This window comes from Urocampus carinirostris, chromosome 16 (assembly GCF_059441175.1).
Source record: "Urocampus carinirostris isolate Australia breed hairy pipefish chromosome 16, RoL_Ucar_1.0, whole genome shotgun sequence".
NCBI lineage: Eukaryota > Metazoa > Chordata > Actinopteri > Syngnathiformes > Syngnathidae > Urocampus > Urocampus carinirostris.
Genome location: NC_142364.1, coordinates 14,719,179 through 14,742,022, shown reverse-complemented (window position 1 = coordinate 14,742,022; position 22,844 = coordinate 14,719,179). Strand labels below are relative to the sequence as shown.

The following is a 22,844-nucleotide window of genomic DNA, read 5'->3' as shown; positions in this document are numbered from 1 at the left end:
GATTACCCTAGATGTGAAAAATTCCCCCAAAAAGTTCATTTGGCATTTTTGGTTTTGTTGACAGAGCAGCTTTCCTAGAAAGACAGTCTACTCTCCCAGGAAGAAAAACATTGATGAACTCATGAATCTACCTGACTGCATCTTTTACAGGCAGTCAGGCAGATTATTCTAGATGTGAAAAGGCCAAAATAGACTCAGCATTTTTGGTTTTGTTGACTGAGCAGCTTTCCTAGAAAGACATTCTACTCTCACGCCAGAAGCAATCAGGTTGGTCACTCCAGAGTCTGTGATGCTCATATGGGGCACAGCCATTCTAGTTAGATACTCAGACTCATTTTTGGACATATTTATTCTTCAAAAGCAAAAAGGAAGAGAAAGTCAGGTAGGCATTAAAAAAACATACAAATCTTTTTTTTTTCAATTATGAAGCATCAATAAATATTCGAATACATGGAGGCATGCAGAGATATATTTTTTGGACGTGTACACACGTACACGCGACTTATTAATATTGCACGTCTGCTGCGAGGTCCAAGTACAAAATGTCCGACTTCAAAATGTAAGCAAGCACGAAAGCAGACTTGTTATCGAGAAAAAAAGACGGAGCAACATGATAGAATCTTTTGGGGAAAACGACTTGCATACCTCGATTTTCGCAGTTAAACTGTTAACTTTCCGCAAAATGGCGCAAAGCACTGTGGGACTTGTAGTACAGAGAGGAATGATAGACTCAAACTCCGACTTACTTATTAAGCCCTTATGAGTATTGGTTGATTTCCCCAGAATGTATCCGTTTTATTTTCTGCCCCCCCAGCCCACACATAGTGGATGCAACAGTTGAATCCATCCATTTGGTGTGTAAGTCTATATTCCGAAACGCCACATAAAGCACTCCTAGTAAACAGGAATTTGATTGTTCGTAAACGGCATAGAAGGGGGTTATTAGCTTGTCGCGAGCCATGTAAATGATTATTTCGTACTGCTCCACCAATCGGTAATTTTTAGGTTTAAAATAAGCGTGTTATACGTAAATAAATATGGTAATTAAAAATAAAAAAGCCCGCATTGCTCCTAGGACGAACAAGTCAAACCGCAATATGGCGAGGGAACACTGTATCCTCAACTTCACTCTCCGTGAGCGCTCTAATGCTAATGCTAGCATGTTGCTCCACGTTTGCATCACTACATTTGACACATTTCACAAGCAATGGAATGACGCTCTAAACCCAATCTAGTCATACACACGGCACGCTTATTACATATCAAATAAAAACAAAAATGGAAGTTAGAAAAAATGAAAACGTGAAAATCGGCTTGGAAGGAAATTCAAGGCAGTGTGTTGAGGGAACGGCGTTAAAATGATTCCTAGTCTTAATTTCTTGTCAAGATTATAACCCAAATTTCTGTTCAAAACAGCTGATGACGGATTTTCCCGTATTAGAAATATTGAAAAAAATTAGGCAGGGACACTGTGCAATATTTCACCACTAGATGTCGCTGAATTGTGAAGTGACACTGAAAACGAGTGCTATCAAGATCAAGAAAAATTAAACTACGGAGACTCAAAAGGACCAAACCACACATTTTTATTGTGTTTTTTTTAAGCAGCCTTTTACAAGGTTTTTTTGTTTTTAGCACCCGTAGTAGCAAGATGGCGGTTAATAATAATCAAAACAATTCAATTTATATGGTCCCCTTAGAGAAATTGATTTCCACTGACTGTACCCAGGGGTACAGTAAGTGCTGTCGCAGCAGAGCGTGCGCCAAATGTCCAATTTACCGCATCTGGTACTCCCAGGCGGTCTCCCATCTGAGTACTAACTAGGTCCCTCCCAGTTAGCTTCCCAAGATCGGGTGTTCTCGTGGTGGTGTGGCCGTAAATCATGTCAAAGTCATGGCCCGGGGGCCGAGTGTGGCCCACCAGAAGGTTCTCCATGGCCCATAAAATGATCTTGAGATATTATTATAATATCATACATAAGGAATTGTGTATATTTTTTAACTGTACAATACTTCTTATATACTACTTATATATTTTGGACTGAATTTGATTGTATTTTAATCCAAGTATATTTTATAAAAAATATTTCAGTTGTGAATGAAAGGTTAGCCAGCTTATAGCATCCAACTCCTCCCTTAAAGATATAATAATTTTCGACTTCAAAAATTAATTTTAAGTAATAAGATTAGCTTTGATGGTTAGCTGAAAGCTTAAGTATCAATATTCTCATTGCTGTAGGGGTTGCTAGCTGCAACTACCACAACATTAGCAATTAGCTTTGCCCTAGCAGCTAACATTGCACAATCGGTCACTACTTTGTGTTAGCATTAGCATTTAGCTTTAACAACTACCATTGGCATCTAATGTTGCTCAAGACAGTGAAAATTTGAAAATGAATGCAGTGGAAATAAATATTTATTTTAGTATAATTTTCTTTGATTTTGGGATGTCATCAGCCTGGAACCAGCCCATACTTAGCCTTGGCAGTTAGTTGTTAGCTTTAGTATTGTCTAGCATTACTTTAGGGGTTGCTAGCTGTGACAATCACTTTGGCTGCTTCCTCTTTTTTGTTTGTTTGGTGTACATGCTCCAATAGGAAATCACTGTGAAAATATAATAATTTCCCTAACTCTTCTTTTTCTGATTACAATCATTTTAAAAAAAGCCTGAAGTGGCCACTAGGACAGCACTTAAGAGCCGTACGGGGCTCTGGAGCCGCAGGTTGCTGACCTGTACTAGGAGGTGCTAAATAATACACAATGTCCCTTTTAATCAGGGGTGTCAAAGCCATTTGAGCTTGGGGGCTACATTCTCACAGGGGCCGGACTGAAACTTTGAGACAGACTGGGAGAGAGGGAGCGAGAAATGAAGAAATAAATGAAGGGAAAGTACAAGAGAAAGAGAAAGAAAGAGAAAATAAAGAAAATGACAAAAATATAAAAGAAGAGAAAAGAGAGAAAACAAAAACAGATGGAAAGAGAAAAAGGAGGAACAGAGAAAGTGAAAGGGAGAGAGAGGTACAGTAGATAGATAGATGGATGGATAGATAGATCTTTAGTAAAGAGGGGGAAAGATGGAGAAAGAGAGAGATATAAGGAGATCAATTAAAGGAGCAAAATATAAAACTAGAGAGAGGAGGAAGCAAAAAAGATGGAAAAAGTAAAGAGAGAGAGAAAAAGAAAGGGAGAGATACATGAGATAGATGGATGGATAGATAGATGGAACAAGAGAGATACAGATAAAACGAGAGAAAAAAAGAAAAGGAGAAAAATAAAAGAGAAGATGCCAAAAAAGATAAAGAGTAAAAGGAGGGACAGAGAAAACAAAAGAGACAGAAAAAGAAAGGGATAGATAGAATGGTTAGATAGACCCATAGTAAAAAGAGAAAGATGGAGAAAAAGAGAGAAAGAAAAGGAGGAAAATATAAAGAGAGGAAGCCAAAAAAGAAGGGACAGACAAAGCAAACGAGAGCAAGAACAAGAAACAGAAAGAGCGTAAAAGGGAGACAAAGAGAAAAAGAGAGAGAAAACATGAGAAAGAAAGACCAATATAAGAGAAAAAGATACAACGAGAAAGAAAGCGGGACAGAAAAAGCAAAAGGGAGATGAGAGAGAGAAAAAAGAGAGAAGGAAAAAGAGGGGGAAAAAAGAGAACAAACAAGAAAAATTGAGAAAGAAATCCTGCCCGCGGGCTGCATATTTGACACCCCTGCATTAAACGGCAGCTAAACTGCCTCGGATCTGCCGCTAAAACAACTTCTGTTGTTTCTTGGAGCTGCCGGTCGCTCGCACCACAAGAAAGCTAGCTAAGAAGAAAAAAAAGCGTGATTTAAGATGGTAAACTCAAACAAACTTGTGCGTTCCCAAGTGGACCTCCTTCAAGGAAACAGTACGACGGTAAACATCCATACCGACCACCGTGCGCGCCGTTGTGCCGAGTACAAAACCCTCTTGGAATAGAAAAGTGTTTTTTCTTCTTCAAATTGCACCCAAGAAAAGAAATCCCACCCCGTAAAATTAGTTCTCCCAGTCCGTGCAGGGCAGGCCCTCGTCCTCCGACTCGGACTCCGGCGAGGCCTCCTTGATCCTGCGCAGAGCCTCGTGGATGCTTTGCGTCAAGGCGTCGGACGAGTGCGGGAATCGATCGGCGCGCCGGGGCCGCTCGGCCGGCGCGCGTACCTGCCGCAGACGAACGCCCTGCCGGATCTGCGCCAGGATGTTTTCGCTCTCGTCGTCCGGGTCCGGGGCCAGGACCCGCAGTTCAGCTTTTCGTAGGTGGAAGCTGCCCCGTTTCAGGGACGCCAGGACTTCGTCCATCGGGGAGCTCGCTAAATGCCACAAATAAGAAAACAAAATGGCGGGTGGTCATTAACGATCGACCCATATTGGTATTAACCGATATTTGGAGCCCATATTCGTTTGCTGTAAAAGCTTAAAAATAGGCGTAAAAATTATCATGCAAAATGAACCAAAGAATTTTCCTATTAAATTAAATTTAATGGCTTTCTGAAACCTTTTACAGTGAAGGAAATAGAATTAGCATTAGCAGCAACTTGTATAAAAGGTACATAGTATCAACATGACTTCAATGAGCTTAAAACAAAATTCCAACAGAGCTTGCAAATTGAAAAGTGTAGGTAGTCCTGTTTTAGAGCAAGGTTGACAAACTAATGTTATGATAAGAGCTCATCACTTCCACTTTTACGTGCTTTTTATGCTGTCTCTCAATCACAAACGCACACACTTGACAAACTAATGTTATGATAAGAGCTAATCACTTACACTTTGACGTTCTTTTAATGCTGTCCCTCAATCACAAACGCACACACGCTGACAAACTAATATTATGATAAGAGCTCATAACTTCCACTTTTATGTGCTTTTTATGCTGTCCCTCAATAACAAACACACACACTTTGACAAACTAATGTTATAATAAGAGCTCATCACTTCCACTTGTACGTGCTTTTATGCTGTCTCAATCACAAAGGCGAGAGGTACAGCAGATAGATTGATGGATAGATAGATCTTTAGTAAAGCGAGAGAAAGATGGAGAAAGAGAGAGAGATAAAATGAGAGCAATTAAAGGAGAAAAATATGAAACAAAAAAAAGAGGAAGCAAAAAAAGATAGAGAAAAAAGAGGAAGAGAGAGAGAGGGAGAGAGAGAGAGAAAGGGAGGGATACAGAAGATAGATGGATGTATAGATAGATATTTATTTCATGCCAATTTTGTTGGTAATGATGCAATGTTTAATAAAAAGTGTGAGATACTTTTATTTATCTTGAGGCGCCCTTTGCTGGACCAAAGTGGTATTACAACCCTACAACTTCACAACAAAATCCAATGCACGTTGTATTGACTAAACGTGTTTAGTGGTTCATAAATCGCTCAACATGATCGACGGGGTTATCTAGTCAGTTTTAGTCAATTTTACCGATTCGTTGTTGCAGCCCTATTAATGAGTAACAAAAAAAGGTAAATAATGGGGATGATTATTATTTAAATTGTATTAAACTATCCATCCATTATCTGCACTCCTTATCCTCAATAGGGTCGCGGGAGCGATGGAGCCCATCCCAGCTATTTTCGGGCAGTGGGCAGGGGACACCCTGAACTAGTTGCCAGCCAGTCTCAGGGTACGCAGAGACGGACAACTCACTCGCTCATTCAAACTTAGGGACAATTTAGATCACCCAATTAACCTGAAATACATGTTTTTGGAATGTGGGAGGAAACGGGAATGCCTGGAGGAAGCCCACACACGCACGGGGAGAACATGCAAACTCCACACAGGAAGGTTCGATCTGTTGACCTCAGAACTGTGCTGCGGACACGCTAACCACTCATCCTCCGTGTCGCCTTCTATTACACTAGTCGACAAAACATAAAAACAATGTTTACCTCTTCTCCACTGCGCGGCATCTTCAGCCGAGGTCTTCCTCAACTTCTTCCTGGCCGTCAAAAGCTGACTGCTGTCGAAGAAGCGTGGCGAGATGGGAGCGAGGGGAAGCGAGGACGGCTTGGTCTCGCGAGGCAAAGCCGGTAGAGGCTCGGCGGATAAGGACGGCAGAGGTGGGGGAGGTAGAGGAGGCGGGGGAGGAGGTGGAGCCGGGGGAGGGGCTCCATCCACAGCGAGTATGGCTGTCGGCAGAGAGAGGAACGGCGGGGACGACGAGTCCGAGTCGTCCAGGTGGACGGCGGGTAAGGACTCGCAGGCGTCTTCCGGAGGTGGCGCCGAGAGTTCCGGGAGGTCCGAAGCGACCCCGTCCGTCTGGACGCCGGCCGCCTGCGTGCAAGGAGGTTGACCGGCTCGCTGCTGCGTCTGAAGCTGCCTCAGACGACTTGACTTCATGGTCACGTGACCCGGATAACGCTGAGAAGATACAGATTGGAGGTCAAATGAATAATTAATAAACCCAAATTCATTTTAAACTATAATGCATTGTATTGACTCTAGCCACCTCCCACTAGGGGGATATGGCTGTGGTATACAGTATATATATACCGGCTCGGTGGCCTTGGGGGTATGGCGCCCGCTCCGAGACTGGGAGGTTGTGGTTCAAGCCTCGGCCGAGTCATACCTAAGACTTAAACATTGGTACCCGTTGCCTCCCTACCTGGCGTTCAGCATTAGGGGTTGGAATTGGGGGGTTTGGTCACCTAATGACTCCGAACATCTCAGTTGGGTTGAGCGAGGGGGCTGGGAATCCCCTCCTCTGAATCAATCTTCCAAAAAGAGTCAGAAATGACTCTAGTCACCTCCCACTAGGGGGATATGGCTGTGGTATATATATATATATATATATATATATATATATATATATATATATATATACATATATATATATATATATATATATATATATATATATAAAGTTCTGCCATACTTAACATATTGTGCAGAAGTCTGGGACAATAATTACAAAAGTTCACTACAGCCCCTTTTTATCCTCCAAAAACGTGCAATTAGAACCTTACACAGGGTAGGATATCGGGATCAGACTAATATTTTATTCCTGCAGTCCAAATTATTAGAATTAGAGGATTTAGTAAAATCTTTCACTGCACAACTGCTATTTAAGGTCAACAAAAACATGGTGCCAGAAAACATCCATAAATTATTCATTCGGAAAGAAGGAAATTATAACTTAAAGGAGTGTAGTGAATTCATAATCCCAAAGGTGAGAACCACCAGGAAAAGTATGTGTGTGTCTGTGTGTGGGGTCAAGCTTTGGAACGGTTTGCAAGACGAAATCAAACGCTGTCCAACTATTCACTTGTTCAGGTTTAGATACAAAGGAACATTCCTGGCGGAATACAGAGATGAGGAGGGTGTGGTACGAGTGGTGCAGGAGATTGGGAATAGTGCGTCTAGTTAACTTTATGTTATTGTTGCTATTCTTATATCAAAACTGTTATTATTAATATCATTACATTTGTTGTTATATCATTGGTATATTTGGTGGGGAAGATGAAGGGGTAGGTAATATAAGCATTCGCTTCTTACTACCCCTTTTCGAACATATTATGTAACGTTATTTTGTTGTTGAGTTATTGTTTTTGTTCTGTTTTATTTTGATGTTCGAATAAAGTTTTCATTTATTCATTCAAATTGGGCCTACAAAAGCCAGCCTGACCGGACCCAGGCCCGGGCGTATTAAAACCCGCCCCGCCCCGAGCCTGACCAAATAACTTGATTTTCAGGACCAAGCCAGACTAACCCTGAAATTTCACATTCTACTTGTGAAGACTCAGGAGGAGGAGAGAAGATTTATGATGACATATTAAAGCCTGTCTTTTAAAACAAAATCTAAGTTAAACAAGAAAGTTAAGCAAGAAGTTACATTAACAGACAATTTACCATAATTTATTGATTTTTTGTAAGAATTTAAGGACTGCTAATAAATGTTCCCATCATATTGAGAGGGTGGATATCAGGCCATAAACCACAGCAGCTGTACGTCCTTAACTCATTTAATACCAGATGTTTTTCTCAAAATATATTTGATTGCAAAAACCCTGAAGGATGCATGAACTTTGGAAGAGCTTTTAAGCGCACAATGTTTCCGGCGACGCGATCAGACGATTTTGATCACCATTGTGATAGTAATCCAAGTGGACGCGCACGAAACGTTATCCCTCTCTGACCAGACGCTGGGACTTTTTTAGAAAGAAAAAAAAAAATGTTGAAGCGGTAACTGTTTGTACTTATCCATATCTTTGCTACTCTCATCACACTGCTTCACTTTGCCTACTCGCCACGTGGTGCTGCCTACACACTCTCAATCGCTGGATACAGGAAGCAACACTAGGAAGTTGGGCTTCCTTGATACGTGGATAAAGATCTGATTAAAGCTACCCATGCCATCTATTGTCGAGTTATCATCCTGAAATTATACCAGGTGGCTTGTTACTTACTGATATGTTGCGCAGAGGCATAGAAACAAAGAAGAACAATGACAGGTAGATAGATAATAACAGAAACAGGAACTGACATTGCAAGAGTTCAATACAGTACGACGACTGTGACGAATTCAGTTTTTTGTTTTTGTTTTTTTGCAGACCAAAACTATTCACGGCCTCGAACGCCTCAGCTTAAGCAAAAGAAACTCAGCTCGAACCCAATGTAATCATCGACATTTTAGGCCCGACCCGAGCTGAAACTTGGGTATGACTGGCTTAAGATCATAGCCTTGAAGTGGACCAGTGGTCAAAAACCACGGGGCCGCGGTTCACAGAAATAAATAAGAGTTGCTGTATTTTAGATGAAAAAAATGTGCCTAATTATTTCGCTAACACTGTTTATAACGCACTTTTTTTTACCCACATAAGAACTTTTGGTGCACGTTCTCAAGGTTTTACGGTAGCTTATTACTGTATCTGAGCAATGATTAACTCGTTAAAAATATCACTGACTCTATTTGCACAACATTGCATGCAACGGAAATAGAAACCGGATGGCAGCAGTGAGAGTTACCGTACTTTCTAGACTATAAGCCTCTATAGAGGCTTAATTAAGAAGGAAAGAACATACAGACACAGGTTCCGGACGATCGCTCGTAAGTTTAATTTGTTCGTAAGTTGCTTCAGTGCTTTATTTTGTATGTTTAAGGTTTGTATAAATTACCTGTATTGTTTTGTACTGAAAAATAATCGTTTCATAAAATAATATGCTCTATAACGTTAAGTTTAACTTACTTTAGGAAGATGAGCTTCAACAGTTAGGCGACTTCCTCCTCCTTGGTAAAAAGTGGCCGAAAAAAGCGATCCAACCATTTTCTCAACCGCATCAAGCTTTCTTATACCACTTTCATTTTAAAAGAAACGGCTTGCCTCTTCTTCTTCTTCTTCTTTACACTTTACACCAACCATATTGAATGGATGCACAAGATAATATACAACAAAAATGTTTAACTTCTTAGTAGGTCTGAGATACAGTGTGGAATGTTTACACACAAACTAGGAAGTATAAACCGGATTTCTTCTTCAGGGTGGATGCTGGGTGACCTTTCATAGCGCCACACGCAGGTGCACTACAGTACTGTCCTGTACTCAGAAAAAGGTGTACACAATACAAAATCCAACTTACGGCCTTTGTTTTTATTCCGACACCTTCGCCTTTCGCCAGTCTTACTAAATCCTAACCTTCTTTCTGCTTTTCTACTCCATATTTCACTATTTGCAGCTTGTATCCTGCAGAATACGATTTTCTTTTTGGTGCTATTTTGTTCAGTCTTCCCGGTTGTTTTTTTGAATCACTGGTGTTTCGCCGAAAATTGTCCCCCAGTGAGAAATAGCATACGACACACGCGCAAACTGTCTCATTTATTAGGCGAAATGTCATAGAACAGTAAAACAGAGTATTTGCACCTTGTATAGAATTCCTTTTCGATCAAGTTGAAAATATTTACTTTGGCAAAATGACGCTTTATCTTGTAAAAGTTCGTGTACCGATTGGAAAGAAAAGGGGGACAATTTCCGGCACAATACGGCTAGTTTGATATTAACACAGGCTTAAGGCGCCCTCTTGTGGTTTAGTGGGAAAATAACATGTGAAATAATATATGTTAAAGATTTTAAAGATAAGTCTCACGAGTATAAGTCGCACCGCTGGCCAAACTATGAAAAAAAACAGCGACTTATTGCCCTGAAAATACTGTGATTAAATAAGTCGACTATTGATCATATTCAGATACATATCTTTTTGTGTGCTTTGTAATTTACCCTATCCTTCAATTCATGTAAATGTGGCCCTCATAAGATATTTGCAAACAAGTGAAGAAGATGAAGGAACGGAGACTACCTGATTGAGGGTGCGAAGCCGGTCCAGCGTTCTTTGCCTCTCCTGACTCACTCGTGCATTAAGTTCTGCTTCCTCTTCCTCCGATTCCTGCAACTATCACAAAAAAACATCCTATCAGATCCAAATCCTCAGTTTGTCGGTATGCTTGGAGTCATACCTGGAGGGGAGCCTTATGGACGAAAGGACCTTGACGTGCTTCCATTTTCTGTTTGTGACTGGAGATGCAGATTTCCTGTTTGGAGATTTAAAAAAAAGACTTTTAGAGATTAAAGTGACCGAAATCAATTGATTTTTTTTTATTTTACAAGTCACCTTCTTGTTTTTGAGGTAGACCTTCTTGGTGGTGATGCGCCCCTTTCGGGCTTCCAGCTGCCGGGTTCTCTGGCGCAGGACCCCCAGTTCTTCGTCGTCGCGAAGGGGCTGCAAAGGAGGAGGTCCGGATGAGTCCTCTGTCCCCTTCATTGCATCGGGACTCTCAAATGCATCGTAGTACACCACCTCGTCCTGCCTCTCTGGAAACGATACCAAAAAGTCAGTCGGATTTTCTGTTATTATGGAACTTTCATAAAAATATTGTATAATTTTGAAATAATACCATCTTCACAATTATTTACATTTTATTGTGTCTATTCCATGGTATTACAACACTCTTTTCAGAAAATGACTGAAATAATTTCACCCCAAAAATATATTTTCAGAAAACACACAGATCAAAATTGGAGAACAACAATGGCATGGAAAAACATTTCTGAAGGTTACAACAATCAGCAACGAGTAAGAAGTGCACAGGCCTCATCAGCAAATCTGAGGCCACAGGATAGCACTAGTCTTTCACACTGCTCTGGTGGGATTTTGGTCCATTCTTCTTCCAGCCTCCACCACAGTTTTGTGATTGTATTTGTTGTTTCTTGACCATCATTTGGTCACCAGGGATTTTAGAGATGGTTTTCTATTGGATTGAGATCAGGACCAGGCCATGCCAGTGTTCTCACCTTCTAGAAAATTCTTTACCTATTTAGCTGTGTGACATGGAGCATTGTCCAGCATGAAGACTGCAGGCTGATTGGGCAATAAATGTAAGTAAGGAACCATGTGCTGTTGAAGGCCATGTAGCTGTACAAGAGGCCCATGTTCAGCACTGAACTGGCGAGCAGTTCCAGCTGCTATGCGGAAATAAATACCCATTGACATCGTCCGCAGTGACCTGTCCCTTCTTGCATTTGCTTCTGTGGATGACCAGTCTTGGGCGACTTGAATTAGTTTGTAGTTTTGTAAAGATTCGATATCCTTGAAATCACAGATTTGGAACGATCAACTTGTCTTGCTATGGTTGAGAGGGTTATCCTTTTTGTTTTCATCTGGACAACTTGCTGCTGGAGCCTTTAGTCACTATAGAATGGCCCACCATCTTGCAAAGTCAGTAAAACTGAAAGTTTGAATGGTAGTTAAATAAAAGGTTCACAGATAATGAAGGAAATTAGCACAATGTGCTAGATTAGGCACCTGAAAGTGTTGTCTAATTGTGATCAGTGCATTCTTGTCAAAATACAGTTTTTCTTTTAAATGCCTTTTCCTATTTGTGCAAATGTGTTGTAGTTGCATGGTATAGACTCAAGAAAATTTTCTTAAACTGTTGACCAGAAAAGATGGCATTTACTCAGAATGATTCAATATTTTTTTTAAATCTTCTTTGATTTTGATCTTTAGTGTATATTGCAAACTTTGAGCCACCTAAAACAGATGAAGTTTATGCAAGCGACACCCGAAAAAAAATATTTTACTTCTGTTTTGAACACAATAACCAAATTGCTTTCTATAAAGTTAGCTTAATTTTCAGGGGAAATAAATCACAATTTTAAACAATTAAGTGGAACAAAATGTAATATGTATAAAACATTATTATTAAAGGGAAAATATCTACCAGAAAAAAAATTGTATTCCATTGACAGATAATTTTGGTAGAATAGTTTGTGCTTCTTTTCCCACACAATTTTAATGAAAAAATCTCCGGGTGGCAATGCCCCCCGCCCCATTTTCTACACAAACTTTGCCCGCCTCCGCTTACAGCAGTAGCCGACTGTGGATAATGGATCGAGGCTACAGGGGTGCTGCTCATTTTAGGCTGTAAGAACAGAATAAAAAGGAGATTCCAACCATGAATCAAAAAAGCTCTCTCTGTCGTCGCTCACAACAAATAGTCAACAGGAGATAATGGATATTAGTCAAAACAGTTCATTTTAGGCGGACCACAATGGCACCCTTCAGCGGCCGAACCAAAAAAAAAAAAAAGCATTCTGCCGGCTCCTGCTCTCAGCAAATTTGGACTAGGGATAATGGATTGCAGCCAGAATTGTGCATTTTGAAAAAAAGTGCCTTCTGCTGGTCCCCGCTTGCGGCAACATTCGATTGGGGATAATGGATTGCAGACACACGAGTGCAATTCACTTTTTGATGTATGGAACAGCAAAAATAGCTGGCAAGCCCGACAAAAAGGCACTATACTGACAGCCACTCCGAATTATATGCAAACAGGGATAGTGGATTGAGGTATTAGTCTCTTAACCCGCGATACATCGAGGCCGCAAATTAGGAAGTACAACGTAGCAAGAGATTACAGTATTGCATTTTCAGAATATGCTGCTGATCCCTGAAAAATGGTCAACACGCTGTTTGATGTTGTTGGCTGGGAATAATGGAGTGCATTTTATTGTCTTATTGTACACTGGATGTTTTCATACAGAACTTTGAGTGGGGATGTATTGCCGGAAAAGTACTTTACAAATAATTTTGATTAGATTTAATAAATGGACCCGGGCCGTAGTTTGAACACCTGTCTATTGAGCGCTGACAATTTGGTCTTCTCACCCGTAATCTGTCTGCGCAGGCTCTGCAACTGCGCGGTCAGCAGCAGCTCTTCACAGCGAAGGACTTCGGCCTGGATGTCGTACAGCTGCAGCTGAAGTTCGTAGTAGAGCGCCTCCAGCTGGTCCAGGTGCAACATTGCGTCCTCGCCGCCTTGCAAGCTCCGCATCTGTGGGGGGGAAAAAATCTCACTGGTGAGGCTGAGGTGTGCGAAGAAAATGAGGAGGGGGCACCGATATTTGGGAATTTGACCAATATTGGATTTTTTTTATTCATTCGACAGGCCGATTAAAAATATTTAAAACTGGGTTATTTAGGCTCAGATGCAGTCGAGCCTCTCTACCTCTCTCCTGCCCTTTGTCTTGGACGCCAACCACCCTGCGCCTTCTGATTGGTTAAGCAACCGGCGACTGAGCCACTAAACCAGGAAGAATAACGTTAGAGCGGATTAAACAGCGGATGTTCTGGTAACTCCTGAGTTCTGAAATGCCTGTGAATCAAGACCGAGATTGAGATTTTAAAGTCTGGTAGAAAAGTGTGTATGTGATTAAGAGATAGCGTAAGAAGTGTAGTTATCTTATTTTAGGTAAGCACGTTCAGGTGGAGACTGATATATTTGCTCTTATCATAACATTAGTTTGTTCATCAAGCGTGTGTGTTTGTTATAGAAGGAGAGCATAAAAGGCAAGCTAAAGTGGAAAGCCGAGTGATTAGCTTTTACCTAACATTAGTTGATCAATTCGGCTCTAAAAGAGGGGTTCCCAGACTTTTCAATTCGCGAGCTCCGTTGAAATTTCGATGTACTTTTTGTTCTAAGCTAATTTAGGTCATGTTGGTTGTATTGACATTTTTATTTACATCAGAGAGCTATTTAAGTTTTTATGTACCTTTTACAGGTTGCTGCTCAGCCTAATTTTTGCTTCCCGCATCGTTAGTTTTTGGTTTAAGTAAAAGATAAGTCATGTTAGTTGTGTTGGAATTTGTTTCAGGTAAGCACGTTCAGGTGGAGACTGATATATTAGCTCTTATCATAACATTAGTTTGTCAATCTAGCGTGTGTGTTTGTTATTGAGAGAGAGCATAAAAGGCAAGGTAAAGTGGAAAGCCGAGTGATTAGCTTTTACCACAACATTAGTTCATCAATCCTGTTCTAAAACAGGGGTTCCCAGACTTTTCAATTAGCTCTGTTGAAATTTCGATGCACTTTTTGTTCTAAGCTCATTTAAGTCATGTTGGTTGTTTTGACATTTTGAAATCAGAAAGCTATTTAACTTTTTATGTACCTTTTACAGGTTGCTGCTAAACCTAATCTTTCTTTCCTGCATTGTTAGTTTTTGGTTTAAGTGAAAGATAAGTCATGTTAGTTGTGTTGGAATGTTAATTTATTTACTGTAAAAGGTTTTAGGGAGCTGTTTTATTTGAATTTATAAAAAATATTCTTTGTTTCTTTTTGCATTATGAACATTTCTCACGGATTTTTTTTAAGCTTTACAGCAAATGAGTATAAGCTCCAAATATTCATTATTGGCCTCCTCTTAATACAAATAATCGGTATCAGCCCTGAAAAACTCGGTCGATCCACAGAATGAAAACAATTCTAACTCTGAAAAAAACCTGCCCTCTAACCCATTTATTGCACAAGCCAGGAGACTTAACTTGTTTACCAACACTCAAATGACGTTATGAAAGCCACCACTGTGTGACTGAATCATAAGACACATGTATTTCCCAAAATATTTTCAAGTCTCCCTTGCCTCAGTGCTTTGACACGATTGCTCTTACCTCCTCCTTGAGGCCGTGCTTCTTCTGCTCCAGACAAACTTCCTTTGCCCGCATCAGCTGCAGCGTCTCTTTGGAGACGGCGTATTGCAGCCGCTCCATGCGCTCTACTGCCGCTGCCCACGCCGACTTGCCCAATCTCCTCTGGTCGGCCCGCATTCGCTCGTACAGCGCTGAAACGCAAATTTAGCACGTGGTTTACACCTGAACAAAGCTATTGTACACACGAACTGGTTGTCTGAACCACCAGATTTGGACCGGCGTTATATACAAGACGAAAAAGTATTTGCCGCCTTCCTGAATTCTTTTGCTTTTTGCATATTTATCACTCACAAAGGTTCCAGATCACCAAACCAATTTTAATATCACACCGAGACAACCAAAGAAATACAAAATACAGTTTTGAAAAGATGATTCCATTAATAAGGCACAAAAAAAGCCAAAACCTATTTGAAATAGCGATTGCCCCTAATTGTCTCATCTCATCTCATTAGCTGCACCGCTTATCCTCAGTAGGGTCACGGGGGTGCTGGAGCCCATCCCAGCAGTCATCGGGCAGTGGGCAGGGGACACCCTGAACTGGTTGCCAGCCAATCGCAGGGCACACAGGGACAGACAACTCGCTCGCTCATTCACACCTAGGGACAATTTAGACCGGCCAATCCACCTGAAATGCATGTCTTTGGAATGTGGGAGGAAACCGGAGTGCCCGGAGGAAACCCACGCAAGCACGGGGTGAACATACAAACTCCGCACAGTAAGTCCGGTAGCTGGATTTGAACCCACACAGGAGGTTCCCAAGACCTTAGAACTGTGCCGCACACGCGCTAACCACTGCCCCGCCGTGCTGCCCACCCCTAATTGTTAAATCACAAAATGACTGTGACCAACCACCGTTTGGGTAAGCTATATTCAATTCCACAGGGCACACACAAAATCGATTACCTTGAGACAAAGTGAAGGGGGCTACAAAATCTAGAAAACACGATCCCCAAAAATTCAACAAGATATAAGAAAAAAGGTGATCAGTCAAAGGTCACAAAGCCATTTGCAAAGCTTCTACTGCGAACCACTGTCAGAGCCATTAACCTCAAATAAAGAAAACTCGGAACAATGGCAAACCTTTCTAGGAGTGGTCGACCAACAAAGATTACTCCAAGAGTGCGACAACGGCTTATCCAGGAGGTTACAAATGAACCTCGAAAAAGGTCCAAGGAACTACAAGCCTCGCTGGTCTCAGATAAGGTCAGTGTTCATGACTCCACTACAAAAAATGGCCAAAAATGGAATCCATGGAAAAAATTCCCAGGCAAAAACCACTGCTGCCACAAAAGAACACAAAGAGTCGTTTCATATTTGCAAAAAAGCATCTTGATTATCCTCCAGACTTTTGGAAAAACATCCTTTGGATTTATAAGTCAAAAATTTAACTTGGTTGAAAAATGGCAAAGGATTTGACAAAAAGAACATGATGCCAACTGTAAAGCTTAGTTAGGAGTTTAAGGGCTATACAAATTCTGGTGTTAACCAGAAAATACTAAAGGACACTGTGTCCCGACGGATCACCACCTTATCGTGGTGGGGCACTTTGCGCGTCTCCATGACCCCTAGAGCTATGTCGGCGGGAGTCTCGTACTCCTGGTAGGGTTACCCAAGCCGAACAGGTCGAAGGGTAGAGTCCAGACTAAGAGTGATCCCAAAAGCTGGTGGCGGCACGCTTTGAGGCGGTTTCCTACAGACCTGGATCCCGTTAGCCGCCTGCAGTTGTAGAAAGATGCCGGTCGTCTAGGGTCTCCCTTGCCCCTGGAACCATCTTCTTTACAATCAAGATAGTGGCGTTGGGGAAAGCGCACCACTTACGCCACTCTAAAAACCATCATTGCGCAGGTATCCTCTTTTACCTGAGTCTCCGACCACAATCCAGGATCGGACTGTTCAAACATCAGCAGACTCACAAATAAAAGAAGATGGTCATCATCGAATCGATGGACAACCCCAACGACTAAAGGACAACGTCCGGCCATCAGTTTGTGCCCTCAAACTCAAGCTCTCTCGGATCATGCAGCAGGACAACACTCCGAAACACACCAGCCAGTCTACCTCTGAATGGCTCAAAAAATAACATGAAGGTTCTGGAGTGGCCAAGTCAAAGTCTGGAGTAGGATAGAATATAGAATAGAATATACCTTTATTGTCATTGTTACAACATGGGATATATTGTGACAACGAAATTGGACGACTCCAGTTCCACATTTTACAGTGAGGATAAGGAAAACAAAGAGATAAAGGAACAAAGAAGATGTTTTAACTGTCTTTGTTGTATAGGCTTTGTTTCCTGCTTTGTTTCCTCCGGAGGGGGGGGGGGGGGGGTATGAGGGGGTGAAGGACAGACAGAGATGAGTGGATCCAACTGGATGTTTGATCTTACTGTATACACGGTCCAGTGTTTTTTTCCCTAATTGCTCAGTCCACGTATTGAATGGATTTGGGAAGTACAGTCCATAAACATGCCCGATTAAAGTCGCCGGCGACGATAAAAGCTCCGTTGGGGTGTGCAAGCTGCTGTTTATTGATAGCAGCGGGCAGGAGATTTAGCGCTATGCTAACGTTAGCATCCGGTGGAACGTTAGCATCTGGTGGAACGTAAACAGCAAGCACAATGACCATAGTTAGCTCTCTCGGTAGATAGAAGGGTCTACACGATGCTGCTAAAAACTGTATTTACGAGTGAGCAGTGTGTGTCAATGATTCGGCTGTTATTGTAGCGCATAGTCCCCAACCCCTGTTTTTACCGGAGTCTCCGTCTCGTTCGTGCCGGTGAAGCGTGCATCTTGCTAGTTGTAATGCGGCGTCGGGAAAGCCAAGACTCCGTGATGACAAAAATACTCCAATTACGGACGCTGTTGGTGGAGATCCGCAGCTCAAATTCACTCATTTTGTGGACGATGGATCTGGCGTTGGTTAGGAACATGCTTGGGAGCGCTGGTCTGTGTGGTCGCCTTCTTAGCCCAGACCCGACCGGCAGCCTTTTTCTTTTGCTCCATCGTTGTCGGCAGGCAGATCACCCAGGGAGATCCGGTGGTCTCTGTATATCCCTCGGGATGTTGTGGATGTTATTGTATTTGCGAAAGGAGTCGAAGGGAAAATATGAGGGATAAAAAGACACTGAAAAACAAAAGACGAACTGGAGCCCGTTAAGCCGCTGCACTTGCGCGCGCCGCCATCTTAGAACCGAATCCAATTGAGATACTGCGGTGTGACATTAAACGAGCAGTTCTTGCTCCACAGCATTGCAAAAGACTCTTTAATGAATCTGTGATATTCAAATTGGTTTGTTGATCTGAAACCTTTGTGAGTACTACACATTCAAAACCAAAGAAATCAGAAAGGGGGCAAATACTTTATCACGGCAGTGTATTCCCTTGTTCTCCCTAAATCATGCGCGCACAGCACTGCTATGTCACACTTGTTTACAAACATAGAAAGGGGTCTACCAGCTCCAAAAAACAAAAAATGTGGGCGTATTCGAGGCAGTTGACACAAATTTGAAAAGAATCTACCTTTCTGTGCCCGGTTGGTAGTTTCAAAGAACTTGACAGTCAAATCCTGGATTGCGAGGACAGCGGCGTGCGCCTTCTTTTGCCATTCTTCGTCCTCCCTCCTTAGACTGTCTACCCGGCGGGGTCCCAAACGCTCCGTCTCCAGCGAAATCTTACCAGGGAAAATAAACATGTACAGGTTAGGTGGACACTGTCAACATCCTTTCTGATATATATTTATTTATTCGTTTTTTTAAATGAGAGTAACGTTAAAATGTGGACATCAACCAGCAGATAGCGCTAAAGGAAAAGAAACTGTCCTTTTATATAAAAAAAAAGGTATTTGATTTAAACATTGTTTTTTTTTTTAAATTTCCTTTCCTTCTTTTTGTCCTTCATATTGCAATCTCTCTTCAACCATCCCTGTGCTCAATGTGCTGCTGCAGCACCCTCCCAACACTTCAATCATCTACTCAGCGAACAAAAACACTCATATTGACCAATTATCCAAAAGCGAGAGAGAGGAGAAAAAAAAGCGTGCAAGCAAGCACACCATGGCGTTTGCTATCTTTTATATAATGTATATAAAAATATGCAAAATTCAAGTTAAGCCAAGTTATGTTTATTTGTGTAGCCCTTAATCACAACAAGTCTCAAAAGGATGTAGGGACGACAGACTATTGCAAACCACAGACTATTATGACACCATCCCCTGATCTAAAACCTACATAAGGGCAAGGAAAAACTCAAAAACCTCAACATGAGGAAAAGGAAAAAAACCTTGAGAAGGGACCACACTTGAGGTAACCCCCCTTCCAGGATGACAAGGCTGCAATGGATGTTGCATTAACAATAATTCCAAGTCCTTTATGGGACAAAGAACCTTTAATATGTCACAAAGCAAAGTTTGTTTTTCAACAAAAATATGAAATCCACAAATGAAGCAATGCATGTTGTATGATGTGGTAGTCATTTAAAATTATTTCGGAACAAAGTCGTTTTTCCCCAGTATAAGTATTGTCTCACACCACTGCCCGTCAATCCTGAGGCCATCTCTGAAGCGAGAGATGACGCTTTGCACTGGATAACGACAGCGACCTGATGATGAAGGCGATGTATTTGAGTCAGATCGGGAGGCTTCTCCAAAAATCAACACTATCTGTTCCATGTGGGGGAGCAAACCCCTACCTGAAAACTGGCCTGGAGGGGGAAAAGCGCTGCCAAGGCTGTACTCGCCCAAGACACACCACAGGAAGTGGTGCCACTACGGCCCTAGCGGTTAGGCAGGGTTCCCAAAGCTTAAGTAAAATTCAAGACTTTTTGATCCCCTTTAAAATCAAGACCAAGTCGACCCCCCTCCCCCCACCAAAAAAACCCACAATTGAAACAAACGAAACCAAAGAACATCACATAAATTAGAGGCAATCTTAAACAACAATATTTGTTTATAAATTACATTTTGGTCCTGTTGAAAACTTTCCATCGGAAAAACATAGCACTCTCCAAAGTTTTAGGCAGTTTGCTGTGTTTTACGGAAACGTGGCTCACGTTTAGCATCCCGGACGCTAACGTTGCGCTACCCAGAGCTACCCGGAGCTATCCAGCTTCAGCGCTCTTAGACAGAGACACGAAAGCCTGCGGTAAGCCGAGAGGAGGTGGACTCGCTAACACGAGGTGGTGTATCCCTGGGCACAAAGATATCCATCTGCTGCAGCGACGTCGAACTTTTGGACTAGCGTGTGACGTCATCCACTCCGCTGTTGCTAAACTACAACACAGCACCCCAAGGCCATCCTGTTAATCTGTTAATAAACAACAAAAGTATACTGCTGGAGGTGTGAATTTACCTACGGGGACGAATAAAGTTTCTATCTATCTATTTATCTATCTATCTACATGGAAATCCATAATTGCGAGGTTACCACGAAAGTTAATCGGTGAATTATTAAAAAAGACAATTGGCAATGTTTTTAGTTCAAACAAATATATTGCATATATGCCAGTGCCAAACAATGTTCCCTGTAATTTTCCACGGGTCTGAGCGTTCACACAAAGTCGGTGAGCAACGCTTGAAACAACAGTGAGCAACCATAATCCCAAGTGTGGCAAGATAATTCATTATCAAACATGTCCAAAACTTGACATCAAGTTACATTTTGCTGAGTTTGCGGCAATGCAAAATTATTTTTCTCTTTTGAATGAATTGACTCATGTACTATTACAAAGGTTGTACGGCCTACAAATGTTGTTTGTTCTTACAATTCTTTCACAAGATATCCATTTCTTTTTATTTCCTGATATATTTTGTCGCATAAAATTAACATTTTAGTGGGCTTTTTTCGTCGGTTGCAAGATACAGAACTGTACTTAATCACATTTTTTAGTGGAAGTACAATGTTGGCAACAAGATTCACTTGATATCATTGGAAATTATTTGAATGCAACACAAACTTTTTCTTCTTTTTTCCGTGTTTTTTCTACTTTTTTAAAAATTACTAAAATCTAATTGTGTTTATTTTTTCCGAGCTATTACTTTTTTCTATTTGTTATCTGTTTATGTTTTTCCTACATTTCTTTCTTTTCTTTTTTTCTGGCTTTTTCTAAATGTTTCCTTCTTTTTTTCTCTTCCTTTTGTTTCTTTTTTTCTCAGCTTTTCACTACTTTTTCATTTTGGTATTTTTTTCTTTTTTGTTCTATTCCCCCCTTCCTTTAAGTCATTTTGTGCATAATTTTACATAATATTTGGTCATGTTGGGATTAAAGAAGCAAAAACAACCTGAAGAGCCGTTTAGGACCCGAAAGAGCCTTCCTTTTAGTGAGCCGAGCCGAAGAAGCCTGTTCTCGACCAACTCTACTAACTTTACTCAACTTAGTTCTACTCTGACTCGACTTCAAAATACCGCATTTAGGACACAACGTCAGGGGAACCCGTGTCTTTTTACCTTCATGCACTGTAACTTTGACTTAAGTCGCTTCTTAATTAGTAATTTTGAGCCCTCGTTTTTGTGCGCCGGCTAGATTTTCTTGTGCGCAGAGAATGTGCGAGCAGTGCGCAATTGCGCACGCGCGCAGCTTAAAGGGAACACTGGTGCCAAATCCCTCTAGTGAAAGGTGGCTAGAGTCAAGAACACATTCACATCTTTTGACTCTTTCTGGGAGATTCATACAGAGGAGAGGATTCCCAGCCCCCTTCGCTCACCCAGCTGATGTATTGCAACATCTCTTTGGGAGTCATTAGGTGACCAAACCCCACAATCCCAACCCCTAATGTCGAGGGAGGAAATGTTGTAAGTCTTAGGTATGACCCGGCTGAGGCTCAAACCAACAACCTCGCAGTCTTAGATCGGGCGCCCTACCCCCCAAGGCCACCGAGCCGGTCAAACAAATCTAAACCTGATTGATGGTATTATATTTTTAAGACTTTTGAAACTTGAATAAAACAAACGTAATACCAATTAAGGCCTTATTTTGTGAATAATGAATTCAATGCCTTTCAAGACTTTTCAAGGATCCGCAGGAACCCTTTTAAGGTATCAGCGAACCGTGAAGCATAAAAACTCATTCGGTCCGTGATTTATTGTACAGTTGTCCTGCCAGTGAGGATAAAAGCATCCTTGTAGCCCGCATGGATATCAAGGACATACAATGAATATCTCCTCATGTCCCCCTATCCGCCACCCTTTCCTGACATAGAGGGAGAAAATGTGCACAGATAAAATTCCCAGCCAGAGCCTAAATGTAAAGCAGATGTGTGCAAGAGCGTCTGTACAGTCTGTCCTGCTGCCAGTGAGTGTGTGTATGCACGTGAGGCACAAAAGTAGCGTACAGTTAGGAACAAGCTAGAGGAGGGGGCGGGGGGTGTTATGGTTCGGAGGGATTGCATCATTGGCCAGAAAACGTGGACATATTTGAAACCACGACAACATCAAAATGGGTCTGGATCGTAGCAATGGCAGACCTTTCAACCTCAGCCAACTGATTGCATTTCCCGCAATTAAGCTAACATCATCTTTGTCTTGCACATTGCACACTTGAGTCTTCTTTTTTAAAAAACTGTTTTTTCAACATCTAAAACTTGCTCGTTTTATATGCGTAAACCTAGCAGTGTCTTATTCTAAGCGGAAAGCTAAAAACAGTAGCATTCCAAACAATATGGCACCTATTTATTCACAGAAAGTAACGCTAAATATAGCTACAGATTTAGAAAATGATTATTCCGTAAATCACTCTTAAAGCAGGGGTCTCAAACTCAAATGACTTGGGGGCCATTGTTCTCAAATATCCATCCATTATCTGCACCGCTTATCCTCAGTAGGGTCGCAGGGGTGCTGGAGCCCATCCCAGCTATCTTCGGGCAGT

General features: G+C 41.6%; 1 protein-coding gene across 2 annotated transcripts in view; it reads right to left on the bottom strand.

The window, feature by feature from the left end:
- Positions 1-331: 331 nt before the first annotated feature.
- jmy (junction mediating and regulatory protein, p53 cofactor) overlaps positions 332-22,844 on the bottom strand; it is a 43,856-nt gene continuing 21,343 nt past the window's right edge. The window contains exons 3-10 of one of the 2 annotated variants that reach the window (XM_088355383.1): positions 18,507-18,657; positions 14,950-15,119; positions 13,171-13,336; positions 10,618-10,817; positions 10,463-10,537; positions 10,306-10,398; positions 5,904-6,375; positions 332-4,328 (exon numbers count right to left, since the gene is read on the bottom strand). In XM_088355383.1, the coding sequence (XP_088211509.1) occupies positions 4,018-4,328; positions 5,904-6,375; positions 10,306-10,398; positions 10,463-10,537; positions 10,618-10,817; positions 13,171-13,336; positions 14,950-15,119; positions 18,507-18,657 (1,638 nt within the window). In that variant the 3' untranslated portion in view covers positions 332-4,017. The remainder of the gene's footprint in view (positions 4,329-5,903; positions 6,376-10,305; positions 10,399-10,462; positions 10,538-10,617; positions 10,818-13,170; positions 13,337-14,949; positions 15,120-18,506; positions 18,658-22,844) is intronic. The other variant, XM_088355384.1, reaches the window with a different exon arrangement.